Below are 15,828 nucleotides of genomic sequence, written 5' to 3'. Positions count from 1 at the left end.
CCTACCTCAGCCCATAAAATTTAAGCTCCTCAGAAATAACAGTGACTATCTTCTTCATTTTCTTTGGCTACAAAAGCCAGAATTTCTGTCCTCAGTCATCCAAGACGTGTGGTAGGAGTATCTCCCACAATGCAAAGTAGTAGAAAAAGAGAATAAGGAAAAAAATCTTTCAGTCCCAATTTTCGCCAATACCTTTCTCCTGTTCTCTTAAAATTTTCCTTTGCCCATTCAGAACATCTTTTCCTGAAAAAAAGTCTTGTCTTTCCATGTACTCCTTCTTCTTAGCTGATGGTTGTGCAGCCTAACTGTAGGGCACGACCAGTGAATCATAATAGCAAATGTCAATAGGAAAAGATCTCCGGTAGCCCATTAGCTGTTTGAGTTCATATTTATTATTTACTGAATGACTGTGAATAATGAACAAATTGCTCTAAATCATTACAGATTTGTAGCTAAATCTCTAGTAAAAAGGGAAAATTGGTTAAAGCAATTACAGAATTTATTGGCAAGGAAAAATTTGCCTTCTTCTCATTAGTATTATGTTGGGATGACATAGCACCAGCAAGAGAAATAATCGACCCAAATCAGTTAAGAGTACAAAAAAATTGGAACTCTGAAATGACAGAATAGTGAAAGAAATTCTCACAAAATGCTTCCATGGAGCTATCTGCCCTAATCTCTGTGGGTTAGATTCATACAAGCATCAGTGAGTTACACAATGTTGGAGATTGTCACCCCAAGTTGCGCTTCCAGTCAGTATTTAGAGGAGCAAATTAGGTGAGGTAAATTCCATTCTAGCTAAATAAGGCTAATCTTTGGACTGTCATGCCTAATTTGTACACGAGTTTGGGCTTAATCTTTTACTCAGAGGATGCAGGATCAGGTCAGTAGTGCCACTGATGCAAAAAGTGTGCAAGTTTGTCATTTAGGCTTGTCTTCCTAAAGGTGAATGAAAATTTTGTGGCTGTTATACAGATGGACAGAGGAATCACAAATTGTTCAATTGAAGAAAAATACCAATCCGTAGCACACAGATTGTGTAGCAAACAACAAAAGGAACCTATCCTAAAATAGAAGAGTATCTAAATGTTTTTTCTGTTGGCTTTGTGGAGTGCATGCGGTGACGCCTCTTCGTGCATTTACTTGAGCCGTTCTCTAAAACAAATTCCATTTTAGGGTAGTCTCGAAGATTATGTAAGAGCAAATTATTTAATTGTTTTTGCTTCCTATTTAAAGAAAATACGTTCTATCAGGAGTCATGTTATCAGACATTGCTGAAATCTTATACCTGTTAAAAAGTCATGCTCAGCATCATATTTAATTAGCTCTAAATTATTTTATTCATTGCTAAGTCAAAGGCTTTCTAAATTAATGCAGCTATTTGAGTATTTTTGGGCAAGAGCCTGTTAATGCTGAAATGCTTTTTTACAAAAACATGCTATAGCTAAAGCTCATGATGGAAGTAATTTGTAATATTCAATGACCTCATTTTATACTGTTTTGCTCACTCAAAGCTAATGCATATGATGCCATGTGAAATTCTCAGACAAGCCTGTCGGCAGGACTTATGGGAGTCATAAATGGATTAAACTACGTTTCACTCCCTGCTTTGGCAAGTGATCAGTTACATTTAAATAAAGGTCAGTCTGTCTTTACAAAGAACACGCTGAAAGCAAGCTTAATAGCTTTCCCTACTGAGCCTAGGACATAACTATTTGAAGCATAATTAGCAACAGGATGCCAGTCACTGATTGTGCTTTTTGCTTGATTTTACATCTGGGGAGTTCCAGTATTCCCCATTAGCTTTAAGAGGAGGCACAGTGCTGGTTATCAAATTGACAGTCTTGACCTGGCCTCTGAAAGCAGCTGTAAAAAAATTTTTGGCAAAATTAAGATGAATGCCAAACGCCGTACCAAAACCAGGAGCGTAATATTGCTACAGATTGGACAGTTATGGTCCATGCTGCAACTCCAAATAACAATGTGGGTAAGATATCTGATATACATGAGAGCACGGACTTTGTTACTCGAAATACCAGGTGACCATGATAAGGAGATACACTAGCTGTCCTATTATCTCATCTTATGAGATCTGTATTTTGAACTCTTTATAAAATAGCCCATACCTATTCTTTTCAGCATTAACAGAGTGATCAGCTCTGCCATCTGTTGAAATGTAGATAGGATATTCCTTGCAGGAAGGGTGGACTGAATCAACTACAACTGCCCCTACAGTAAAAGGTACTGACCGCGAAAGGGTTATTTTGTCAAGTTAATTAAATATTTAGCTTACATGAGGCATTTAAGAATAAACATAATCATAGAATCATAGAGTGGTTTCAGTTGAAAGTGACCTTAAAGATTATCTAGTTCCATTTTCTGGTTTTCTGGTTCTTCAGAATACCTCATTTGTTTGGGGGTTTCTTGACCAATATTCATAGCCCTTGTAGCAAAAGTGATAATCATCTGCAGGTGGAGAGAACAGAGCTGATACAGCAATTGTGGTACTCTGCAGCCAGCCTGAAATTCTAACAAAGATCTCTGAATTACCTTGGCCTGCTTGACTGGAGCATCAGCTTCAGAAGTCCAATGATTGCACTTCAGTGTCATCAGCAACTAATTCAACTAATTCAGCCCTGATTGTTTTATCTAATGTGTTGTGGTTTAGCCTTAGCTGAGAGCAAAATACTACGTAGCTGCTTGCTCACCCTCCCTGAAGGGGGAGAGAAACTACAGCCAAAAGCTCCTGGGTTGAGATAAGGACAGGGAGAAATCATTCAGCAGTTATCATCATGGGTAAAAAAAGACTTGGGAAAACTAATTCAAGTTATTAATAATCAAACCAGAGTAGAATACTGAGAGATAAAACCAATCTTAAAACACCTTACCTCGATGCCTACCTTCTTCCCAGGCTTAACTTCACTCTCCATTTCTCTCCCCCTAAGCAGCGCAGGGGTAGGGGGAAAGGGGGAATGGGTGTTGTGGTCAGTTCATCACACATTGTCTCTGCTGCTCCTTCCTCCTCGAGGGGCGACTCCTCACACTCTTCCCCTGCTTCAGCGTGAGGTCCCTCCCATAGGAGACAGTTTTTCGTGAACTTATCCAGTGCGAGTCCTTCCCCATGGGCTGCAGTTCTTCACAAACTGCTCCAGTGTGAGTCCTTTTCCACAGAGTGCAGTGTCTCAGGAACAGGCTGCTCCAGTGTGGATCCCCCATGGGGCCACAGCTTCTTTCAGGGCGCATCCACCTGCTCCAGCATGGGGTCCTTCACGGGCTGCAGGTGGATCTCTGCTCCTCTGTGGGCCTCCATGGGCTGCAGGGGGGACAGCCTGCTTCACCACAAGCTGCAAGGGAATCTCTGCCAGGAGCGACTTTACTCCTCCCTATCCTTCACTGACCTTGGGGTCTGCAGAGTTGTTCCTCTCACATATTGTCCCTCTTCTCCCCCCACCATCAGGCTGGTCCAGGCCCAACACAGACAACTGCCCAGCAGGAGGCCAGGGCCAAGGCCCGAGGCTCGCACCTTCCCCTGTATGCCTACACTTCAGTTTTATTTTCCCCTTCTTAAATACGTTATCACAGAGGCATTGTCACTGTCCCCGATTGGCTCGGCCCTGACCAGCAGTGGGTCCACCCTGGAGCCTTCCGGGTCCACCAGACAAATGGGAATCTTCTAGCAGCTTCTCACAGAGGCCACCCCTGTAGCCCCCACCACCAAAACCCAACACATAATGTTATCAGGGAATGGGTGAGAGCAAAACACTGTGGACTGGCTTTTGGGAATTTCTAGAGATAATGCAAGAGGACCAGAGAGGTAGACAGGGGACAGCAAAACCAGCAAAAGAAGGAGTAAGAGGAGTAATCAAAAGGCAGCAAAGAGGGTGGGATTAGATGGAAAGGGTCTGTTAAGTAAAGATGAACATGATGATAGAAATTATTTTGAGAAAATATTCAAGTCTTACATTTTAGGTGTGATACAAGGACTATATTTTTATGTTCATCTATGTGTAAAACGCCAACCTACTTTTATCTCAGCCACTCTCATCTGATAGCTAGTTGATGGCTGCGTTCCCAGCTCATGTCCACCATGAGGGAGCAGAGGTCTGTGTCCTCTAAATGTGTCTTGGTGTCAATCACGAAAGAGAAACCATAAGAGGAAGATGACCAAGCAGGGATTAAGATAAAACTATGCATTTTTCCTGGTTTACCTGCACTTGGGGGTTAAACACAGGATTTTAGGTCTGCAGGTCTTTATCTCCTTTCATGAATGCTATATCCACTTTAAGAGTTAATGAAATACATTACAAAACGCTGGAAAAATAGAGCTGTATTTGGTTTTACAAGCCCTTAGACGTATTAAAGTAAGAAGACCAATGCCTTAAGTAGTTCCATATCAGTTCTACTATTCTGCATCTCTGAAATTTATTTGTGCTGGTTTTGTTTGTTCCGTTTCTAGGATTTCTTTTCCCTGATGGAAAATTTATATAGCAATTGGAGAAATCAGTGACTGATTTACTTGAAAATGTTCAGTTTATATGAAGGTTGCATTTTTTTTTACAGATGTTCTACAAAGCAGCCAACCAATGCTCTGCTTCCAGCACAGACACTTCAAGGTCGTATTTCTTTGTTTTCACCACAGGTCAGATCCCATCACGAGGAAAAACTAATTTCAAAGCATCTTCCATCACAGGCACTCCAAAATAATGAAACAAAACAGCCAACCAGAAAGAAATCCTTTTTCTTTAACCCATCAGCCCTGCGCCAGCGATGCAGAACTCTCCTCAAGCTCTGGGAGTAAGGTTTGCTAGTCAGGTAGCGAATGCACTCCTGTGGCTTAGACCACCGTAATAATTTCTCTCTTCTGCAGGACATTTACTTCAACCATTGATAACAGCAAGCTATGTCTCCTTTGAGCCTTTTAGCATGCCCACGTTGCGTTTTTCCACATGTTGATTTGAGTACTTTAAACACTCGCTTTGTTCTCTATTGTAGGTCATGGGTTGTATGGGACTTTTGAAATGTTGTCCTCCTGGAGAAAAACTAGAGAAGACCAACATGTTAAAGAGAGGACTGCAGCCGTATTTGCAGACTCCATGCTCTCGTTTTCTCTCACCACTGCCATGTACCTGGTCACTTTTGGAATAGGTGCCAGTCCTTTCACTAACATTGAAGCAGCCAGGATTTTCTGCTGCAATTCCTGTATTGCAATTTTGTTCAACTACCTCTATGTACTCTCCTTTTATGGTTCCAGCCTGGTGTTTACTGGCTACATAGAAAACAACTACCAGCATAGTATCTTCTGCAGAAAGGTACCAAAGCCAGAGGTATTGCAAGAGAAGCCTGCATGGTATAGGTTTCTTCTGACAGCCAAATTCAGCGAGGACACAGCAGATTCAGAGGAAACGAACACTTACGAGAGTCATCTTTTGGTGTGGTTCCTTAAACGCTATTATTGTGACTGGATAACAAACACTTACGTCAAGCCTTTTGTAGTTCTCTTTTACCTTGTTTATATTTCCTTTGCCTTAATGGGCTACCTGCAGGTCAGTGAAGGGTCAGACCTGAGCAACATCGTAGCGACCGCGACACGGACCATTGAGTATACGACTGCCCAGCAGAAGTATTTCAGTAACTACAGCCCGGTGATTGGGTTCTACATCTACGAGTCAATCGAGTACTGGAACACCAGTGTCCAGGAGGACGTGCTGGAGTATACCAAGGGCTTTGTGAGGATATCTTGGTTTGAAAGCTACTTAAATTACCTTAGGAAACTCAACATATCTACCGGATTGCCCAAGAAAAACTTCACTGATATGTTGAGGAACTCATTCCTGAAGGCCCCTCAGTTTGCCCATTTTTCAGAGGATATCATCTTTTCCAAGAAATACAACAACGAAGTCGATGTTGTGGCCTCCAGGATGTTCTTGGTGGCAAAGACAATGGAAACCAAGAGGGAAGAACTTTATGACCTCCTGGAGACCCTGAGGAAGCTCTCTCTCACCTCCAAGGTGAAATTCATCGTTTTCAATCCATCATTTGTGTACATGGATCGTTATGCCTCTTCAGTGGGAGCCCCCTTACAAAACTCCTGCATTAGTGCTTTATTTCTGCTCTTCTTCTCTGCATTCCTGGTGGCAGACTCTCTGATCAATGTCTGGCTCACTCTAACTGTTGCCTCAGTTGAGTTTGGAGTTATAGGTTTTATGACCTTGTGGAAAGTGGAACTAGATTGTATTTCTGTGTTGTGCTTAATTTACGGAATTAATTATACAATTGACAACTGTGCTCCACTGTTATCAACCTTTGTCCTGGGCAAAGAGTTCACAAGAACTAAATGGGTGAAAAATGCCCTGGAAGTGCATGGGGTAGCTATTTTGCAGAGCTACCTCTGCTATATTGTTGGTCTGATTCCTCTTGCAGCTGTGCCTTCAAATCTGACCCGTACACTGTTCAGGTGCTTGTTTTTAATAGCATTAGTCACCTTCTTTCACTGCTTTGCCATTTTACCTGTGATACTGACTTTCCTGCCACCATCCAAGAAGAAGAGGAAAGAGAAGAAGAATCCTGAAAACCGTGAGGAAATCGAGTGTGTTGAAATGGTGGATATGGATAGCACCCGAGTGGTTGACCAAATTACAACAGTCTAACTTGTTTGTTTGTTGCTTTTTTACACTAGGTCTTACTGAGGAAAAAAAAAAAAGAAACCAGTACTGACTAAATACCTGGGGAGAGGAAGGGGTTTGGAGGTTTTCCCTCCCCCCTCTAATCTAAATCCAGGAATATTCAAAATGATGGGATAAATTAAAAATAAATTTGTAAAAAGAGCTGGGGAATTGTGCCTTGCTCAGCTCCTATAACAGGTATTATGAGAGAATTTGCACACACGTGCAAGGAGGGGTTGAATTTTAGACGCGTGAAGTAAGATCTAATGAGAGAAGTTGGGTTCCTAAGCAGCCATCTGCATCGCCTGTACTGCAGATGCTGCAGTTATTGTGGCTAAACCCGATCAGATTGAAAGGTCAACTGTCAAGGCTGAAGTAGCACTAAATGTTCGCTGGATGTAAAGGCTTTACAAACTTTCTGCACAGCAATAACTCAAGTCAGTGAGTCAGCTCTTACAGGTCTTAGCCATCACATTTAATTTTTCTTTTCTCCCCTAATCTAAACATTTATGCAAGACTGTATAACAAATAGCAAACTGTACTGGGAAAGAAGGCAGTACATAGCAACCAAACGCTTTCCAAACAGTTTTATGTTATAAATCACTTTTTTTTTTCTAAAAATATCATTTTAAAATGTAAATCATCCCTTGTAACATTTTTAATCATGGTTTTATAGCTGTTTCTTTTTCTTATAAAAAAAAAAGAACAAAAAAAAAGGACAAAAAAAATCCCAGTGACTCTGTCACTCTAGAAAATATATAATTCTGTTTTATACATGTCTCGCTACTAGTTAAACACGTAATCTGCTTTACCAACTGTAATTTTGTTAGCACTCTACTAACACGTGCGAGTGGATCTAGCAGCAGACAGAAGATGGTGTACTGAATATTTCAGCACCAAAATCCATGACACAAACCTCAAGTACTAAACTGTCATCAAGAAAGTGAATGTTGGGGCTCTTTTAGTGAGAGTCTATTTCAGGCCATTCACTGGTAATGCACACTAAGAGGATTAGTGGGTAGTTTTACGTAATGTATAACTTAATCCCTGAATCTTCCTAGAGTATCTGTTAAGCAATAGACCTTGCAGCTATGGGCTCTTCCAAGAGACAGTGAGAGCTGTATGAAACAAACCGAAGGTTGGGACTGCGGTTTAGCAGCAGGAAGTTTAACGACATCCCCAAAGAGCCCATATCTAAGGGGCCTATTGAAAACATCACATCTGAAAGAAGGAAAAAAAAAATACTTAAAAAGATTACATTACTGAGTCCTTTTGGAGCTGTGAGTTCTAAATCAATAATTCTGTCAGCATCTGTGATGTGGAGTAATGCAGATAAGGAATCTTCTCTTTCCTCCTCCACCCCCTCCACCCTTAAGAGCCACAGGCTCATTACTATAAGGTTTTATCATGCGGTTGAACCCAAGTGGGGATACCTAAGCCAATTCTGTAGGTTTTGCTGAGAGTGATCCGACTGTACATTGCCTGCAAAAACCCAGGTGCAGGAAGCTGGCTGGTGTGTCGGGTGGTCTCACGAATATATGAACTGTTGCTTTGTGGTGCAAGGTGAATGTATTGCAACCGAACTCCTTTTTACAGCTTGTCTGGAGAGTAAGAGTACTTGAAAAGTTTTCGGCAGTTGGCACAGTGTTTGCCCCAGTCATGCTATCTGGAAGGCAAAGAGAAATTGCAGGAGCCGTGGGGCTTGGACCCCTGGGAGGCTGCCTGCATTACCCATAGGGTGATGAGGACATCTGTGGTCACAAACCCAGGGTATGCTTCATTGCATGAAACCTCTCTCTTAGCATCCAGTCCCAGTGACCCCCCAAATGCCCTGTGCAAAACCTGCAAATGCCGCCTAGTGAATATTCATTTTCTAGCAAAGAGATACTTCTGAATCCTCCTCACTAGCAGAAAATAAGAGAACGAGATATTTTTGCCCTGAAGCAAAATGTTACATACTGACTAGCAAAACAAGTCGGCAGTGCAGCTGGCAACATTTGCTTTCCCCCAGATAAGTCCCTTCTCTGACCAGAAGAAAAGGAAGCTTGTCTGGGAATGCACAGGCCCTTTGCTTGAACAAACATCATTTGCTGCGGCAGCAGCTGGGAAGCTGTAACAACAACTTCAGCCTTGGCAGAAGTCAGGCGGACACCTTGAAGACAGCCAAATGAATGCGAGGTGAGGGGAAAGATCTGTTTCCCCTGTTTTCTTTTGACTCAGGCTTGGGGGTTTCCAGCCAAAAATCATTCCTTAAGTATACTTTCGCTGTAGATTTTCTGTGATGGTCATTATGTCGTTTAAATAACAATCACTCCATCTCCTGGCTGTTCAACAGGCAGCTGCAGTGGCTTTTAAACTTCTGAGGGTATTAGCAAATTAGTTGAGAGTTACTGAGGAATTGCAAACCACGTTTGGCAGCAGCAGTCTACTGGCTTGTGAGACACCTGGAAATGGGAGATGTGTGAAAGAGGTTGGTTGTACACTGCGGAGAGGAATACACGGCGAACACTGATTTTACACCTCTGCTATCCCTGATGCTGTCACTTGCAAACACCAGATGCAAGGATGGCTGCCATAAAACTCTTCACATCTAATTGAAATGCATAGATAGGAGCATCTTTAAAGAGATGTCCAGAGACAAGCTTGTAGTTTCACAGGTCTCTCATTAAATCTCAGCATGTGAGGCCTTCAGAGATCTTCAAGAAAGGTGATAAAACCAGTGATAAAACTGCTCCTCTGTCTCCAAACCTGTCAGAAAATGGATGTGGAAGCACTTCTATGGCGAAGTGCCACAGTTTGTGCTTGGGTGTCCATAGACGACAGGGTGAGAAGTCCTGCAGCCTACCTCTTTGCCCCAAGGCAGAGCCAGCGACATTTAAATAATTTCTGAAAGGTTTTTATCCAGCTCGTTCTTAAGAATCTTTTCAAGGGCAGATTCCTCCCCTAGCAGTTCCCTCCAGTGCCATGTTACCCCACCAGTAACAAGTAACTCTTGCTGGCCGCATGGGACTGGGAGCGGGAAGAGGTGCCATGCCCCTTTCTGCACAGGCAGGAGACAGTCTTCTGGGGAAGCCTCCCCACCCCCTCAGAAACCTGAAACAGAGCCGAAAATTACTAACGTACATTTCTCACCATGTTTCACCTCAAGCCATCACTCTGCTCCCCACTTCTAGGCTTGGCAAGATAAAGCCATGAAAACGTCCAAGGTGTACTCAGCCCAGGTTCATGAGATTTCTGCCTGAATCCTAGTGAGTCTGAGAGATGCACCAAATAATCCTTCACTACAGGTAGCATGAATACCTCAACATGAACCAGAAATGGCGTGTTCTCAAGGTTTCAGACTATGCTAACCCACTTTGGCCTTCCTCCCCTTTGACTTCTTCCTCTGGAGCAATTATCTTCACCGAAGTCAATTGGTCCTCACTGTGCCGATTGATGAGAGGTGCAGATGCTGTGCTCTGTTCTCAGTCCAAAGCACTCCCGGTGGCTAACTGTGTGTAAGATTTTATCCTTACTGGTGAACCTCCATTTTGGAAGACTACCTAGGCTTAAGCAGTTTTTTGTCATAATCTGGTGGCTTTTTAGCCCAGTTATCACTGTGGTTTTGTTTGCAATATAGATGACCCAATTTTTGTATAAATTCAGTGAGTAACAGAGTATTATACGCTGTCAGGCACTCACTAAAATTTAACAGCAAAAATTTTAACCAAGGCTAACAAAAATATATAGGACTGTGACTCACTGAGCACATATATCTTCTACAAACATTAAAATTTCTATACAGTAAGGTATGGTGTACAGTATATTTTTACTATGGGGTAAGCATGGGGAAGAAGAACCAACCTAAGTGCATACGACCATCGAGATCAGTCCAGTTTTCTTGTAACATAATTCCCAACGTTGTCTTAGCACAAGTTCACTTTCAATTTATGAGTGCTCTAATTGGAGGGAAAAAATGAAGAGAGAAAAGTTGGTATAGCTGGAATAACTTCACTATAAAAATTGATTGATGAAGCCAGAGTTTTCTGCCCAAAGCTTTAAGTGAAAATGTTCTAGTTAGATTAAAATTAGAGCTGTGAAGACTGAGAAAAACCAGTCTGGCAAAGAAAAGGAGCTTCTTTTCCAAAGAGAAGCAAACACACTTACCATGGTCAACTGCATGGACCTGGAGGGAAAACAGTACCAAAGTGGCCTGAGGTTACGTTGCGCCACGTGAGGATTCGCATCTGCTTCTCAGAAGCGTTCTGAGCCAGCGCTGAATTCAGGTAAAATGTGTACTGTAAACCGAAAGGTGTCCTTTTAAATGCTTGTCTCTAGGCTAACTGTCCTCCTTGCTAGCCACCAAATCCCACCTCAACCAACACCCTGTTTATTTTTATTCAAAGAGAAAACAAAAGAGAGTGGCAGCATGACTGGGCAAGGTTCAGGAGAGTCAGAAGGAAGACCATGATTTCTCTCCAAAACAGTGAGAAAACCAGAAACAGCTCTTTAGCAAGTGGTTTTTGTGGGAGAAGAACTGCTTGGTTCAAAACTTAGCAAATTGGTGTTTCTCCTATTTGTTAACTTTGGAAGCAGATAGTGTGTTCAAGAAGATCCAGGGAAGGGACGGCTCTGCTGTGTGGGTGGTGACGGTGCCAGACCAAGCCCTGCGGTGGGGTCATTGCCCATGTCCCTGGCCCACAGCCCGGTCCGGTGGCTCCCGGGGACATGCGCAGCCCGCAGCGTGCATGAGCTCCTGTGCGCGCACAGCTAGCTCCACACGTGCCTCATATTATGACAGCGCTGCTGGGTTTTGCTGAACCAGAGCTTGCGTGGTAAGGCACGAGCCCCATGGGAAGCCGCTTTTTGGAAGACCCTGGTCAGAACGGATTACCCAGAGCCTTTTCCTCCCCTGCCTTCACAGGTGTTAAAACCCCAATCCATACAAATCAGATTGTACAGTTAGCTACATAGGGGCAAAGTATTTCTTCCGTGGCTTTATCCCTACATTTATCACTGAAACTACTTGCCATTTATTTTCTTATAAATATTTTTAAATAAGTAAGCCTTCCTGGGGTACACACAGGTCTGATGAGAAGGGACATGGAGGAGAGAGAGAGCCCCTTCCCCTCCTCAAAGGTGGGCAGCAGCTTCCACCCATGTCCAGGCACCACACCATTGCCACAGGCACCTCCAGGGCCCCCAGCCCACTGCAGAGGCAGAGGAAATCTTATCCCCCCTCACCTTCTCCCCAACCTTGTTAGAGAACAGGGAGGAGCTTTAGCTCCAAATTGTAGCAAGGATGGGCCCCGAGGGAGTACTTGCAAAACACATCTGCTACCAGGAAAGCGCAAGGGAGAACTTCTGGTTTGGATTTGGGTTGGTTTTTTTTTGAGAGAAAGAAATATGGCAAAGACATCCCAGGAGGCGATTCAAAGATATATTCCTACCCTATGGCACATAGGTTGGGACAGAGTGGCATGCCTCAACGTGCCACCATTCGCCCCATCGTGGTCCTGGCACAGCTTCCTGCCTGGAGAGAGGGCACCTCAGCATCACCTGCGGCTGCCTGGGGCAGCTGCTTCTCAGGCACAAATCAGTCTGATGTAGTTGGCATTCTGCAAGTCATCACCTTTTTTTTAATTTGGGAAAAAAAAAAAAAAAAGGTCAGCGTAAATAATTCTAGGTTATTTAAGCTCCAAGAAGTCTTAATCTGTGTGTCAAATAAATGGCTTGCAAGATGTCAGGGGTTTTTGTTTGGGCTTTTTTTAACCTATTTTTACTATTTTTGTATTAATTTAGGGAAAAAAAATTGTAAAATGAATCTCAATGTATAGAATAAGCCTAAAATAAAATGGCTGTCTCTCTCTTTGCTTCCTGTGCTCCCAAACTGCTACAGAAGTCCCGTGCCATCACCAACCTAACAAACCAATTTACCTGGCCTAACCCAAATAATCAGGCTGTGTGTGCTCCCCAGTTCCTATCACAGAGGAGTGCTGAAGCAGTTCAGGGGCACGAAGCTTCAGCTGCAGCACGAAGCCAGCAACGTCCCAAAGACACACACTGCTTCCCCAGTAGCCCCTCTTCTCCCAGGCTGCAGTTGCAAGCACAAGGAAAATTCATTCACTTCACATCTATTCATTTCCATGTTATTGAGATCCAAGTCTTTTTTGGGTGGCGTTCCTAGTTAATCCAGCAGCAGAATCCCAGCCCAAGCAGGAAAAGCAACAGTTAAGGAAAAAATCTCAAATTGATTTGACCAAAAACTAGTGTTACCTGCTCAGACAAGAACTAGACCTACCAAGATCTGGTAGGTAGACCTGAAGTATTACTATTGAACAGAATTATTACTATTAAAATTTTATTAATAACACCTTAGAATCCACAGTTAGGAAGCCCCATCATCACTGAGAGATCCACCTCTCCTGCTCCCCAGCAGAACCACAGCCACTGCCCCAGGATCTTCCAGTGACTGTGGTCTGTCATCCTTTTCCCACACTCAAGTACACCACCTATTTACACCTTTTTCCAGTATTTTGGGGAAGGGGAACAGCACCCTACAGGCCCACCTGGACCAATAGGTTAGATGGAGAAGCAAACCACTGCACCGAGTGACAAGGGTGATTGATAGTTATGGCTGCTCTGTCACACCTGGTTGCAGCAATGAGATAAAAATCAATTTACTCTAAAAAGCAGGCGAGCCAGACTCAAGCCTGGGTCACTGCAAACAGCATCAGGCCTGAGAGCTGCTGGGCTTTTGGCTGCCAAGGGCTTTCGGCCACTTTAGTTTAATGAGAAGTTTGGGTCTGCAATTTAAAGGTGACTTCTGTCACCTGTTATGGCTCCTGGTCTTGTCCCTTCCAATCGTACTTTCTCACGTTGCCTTAAATTCAGGATCCCCTAGCACTGCTGGCAGAAATTCTGGCTGAAACAGAAAATCAAATTGTATCAATTTTCTACTTGCTAGTCTAATGTAAGAGAAGCTACGTCTAAGCATCGCATAGGAACTCAAAGAACAAAACTCCCATACGGGGCTGGTGCACCTCATTTGTCTATGTTAGCAAGAGCTGTTCATGCAATTCTCCATAGACCTAATTTAGGAAAATCAGGCTTTTCAAATTTGTAATCAGTACGTTTTATTCTGAAAATTCATCTATGTGTATACCTTCAGAATAGAGGCATGTTATGTCTGATTTTCAGGTTATCAAGGAATACAGCTAAGCCCAACAAATATTCACGAATGGCACATCAATTCCACCTGCAATTCTTGCACTGCTGCCTACAAATCAGAATATTGTCATTCCAAAATATAACATTTCCGTATAGTACAACTAATCTGCACACAGAACTTGGCAGGATTATGGAGTCAAAACAGTGAAGTGTGCTGACATTTACATTTGTCCTGTAAACATCACTTAAACATATAAAGCTTAATGGCAATATAGAACTTACTAAGGAGAACTGGATTTATTTTGCTGATTTCAGTTTACTGGCAAAGAATAACTGAAATATATGCCAAGCACCTAGCTAGAAAGAACCAGGGAATAAGACATCTAACAGTCCATCAGCAGAAATAAAAGTCTACTTGAAAATTTGTAGATATGCAAGAAGAAAATTTGTAGATATGCAAGAAGAAAATTTGTAGATATGCAAGAATCATGTTAAAGACCCTAGTAGCTGGGTGTCTGGACTATGTACCATAGAGTATGTTGTAAATGAATGCAGAATATTCTATTCTGATTCTCCTCAGCACATTCAGTCCCCTTAAATATGATCTATTCTGTGAACAGACATACCTACTTTTGAGCAAGACTGACACCTATTTTCCTAGAATTTACTGAGTTGTGCAGGTGAAATTTGCTGGAAGCAAAATTTTAAATGTATAGAGGTTGATGCCAGAAAACACAATTTGCAAAAAAAAATACACTTTCACATACTGATGATATTTCATAATAAGCAATCTGTTCACTGATGCTACAAGTAAAAATGATTTTATATTTATCAAATATATTCAGAAAAATAAGATGCCCCAGTAATATATATATAGTGCATACACCCCCATACCAGTTATTTATTTTTATACACCCAACTCAAGTTGGCTCCATATAAAGAGGAGGAAAAGCCAACCCAGAAATGCAGTTGAAAGCTGATAGGAAGGATGGTTTAGTTGTCCTGAAATTAGTAATGAGTCATCAGGAGGGAAGCAATAAAGAAGTTGGTAAGGAGTTTACGAACAAAGAAATTAGCTGCAGAAATGCAGACCTATTGGGAATGGAAAATACTCAGGTTTTATTTTGTCAGGTGAGTGGGAGAGAAAAGATATATAAAATTGAGTTGCAAAGGAAAGGAAGGTTTAAGGTAGAATGAAGAGTGAGCAAAATTATATGAGCATATGTAAGATTTGAAGCTGTAATGTATATTAATTCTGTCTAATGAAAGATAGGGTCTGTCCATGTATGGAAAATAAAAATTCACAGCTGCCTAATTATATTAATTCAAATATAGATTCCATACCTCATTGCTTCGGAATAAAAGGTAGATATCATTCATAATCTAATCTGGAGCCCAGAGCTGGAGACTTTAGCATGATATATTTACAATACCATGCAGAAAAAGAGATCGGTCAAATAGATTCTGGCTCATAACTTACTGAAAAATAACAAATGGACCCTCACTCTCTTTTCACTACAGTTCTTAGAGAAGAGCAGCTGACTTTTAATGTTTCTGAAATAGCCATACCTTCCTGATAAAATAAATAAATAAAATGTGTTGGAGGGATTTTTTTTCTTTTGAAGATGCGATAAATTTTCTTTCTGGACAAAGTGAGTGGGATTCTGCCGAGTCTCTTCTGGTGTTGGCTCCAGAGGCAGTGTCCGCATTATAACTTCAGGATTATTTCTGCTCATTAACCGTTCTGTTGGGAGCCATTTCTGCCAATAGCTTGGGTCTTAGTGGAAGGGTGGCTACAGCAGCTATCACAGGAAAGCCAACAACATTTTGCTGCTCTGACACACCTCTGATATATACAAGTTACATGTATGATTAGATCTAGAAAGGAGAAACATTCAAAACTCAGTGTCAGAATATCATATTGTATTTACTATCACCATCTGCGTGGATGCTGGACAGGAGGTTTATAATATGGAAGTTGCAGAAATGGGGACAGTAAAGAGAGAGAGAGAGAGAA

At 42.1% G+C, this 15,828-nt stretch overlaps 1 protein-coding gene across 1 annotated transcript in view; it reads left to right on the top strand.

Annotated features, from left to right (window-relative positions):
• The window catches only part of PTCHD1 (patched domain containing 1), a 41,289-nt gene extending 28,781 nt beyond the window's left edge, over positions 1 to 12,508 (top strand). Inside the window, exon 3 of the mRNA XM_086767128.1 lies at positions 4,993 to 12,508. Coding sequence (XP_086623254.1) covers positions 4,993 to 6,647 — 1,655 coding nt within the window. The 3' untranslated portion in view covers positions 6,648 to 12,508. The remainder of the gene's footprint in view (positions 1 to 4,992) is intronic.
• Positions 12,509 to 15,828: the final 3,320 nt, after the last annotated feature.

The sequence above is a fragment of the Chlamydotis macqueenii genome, chromosome 1 (assembly GCF_036417535.1).
Source record: "Chlamydotis macqueenii isolate bChlMac1 chromosome 1, bChlMac1.mat, whole genome shotgun sequence".
NCBI lineage: Eukaryota > Metazoa > Chordata > Aves > Otidiformes > Otididae > Chlamydotis > Chlamydotis macqueenii.
This window is presented reverse-complemented; position numbering and strand designations above follow the sequence as displayed.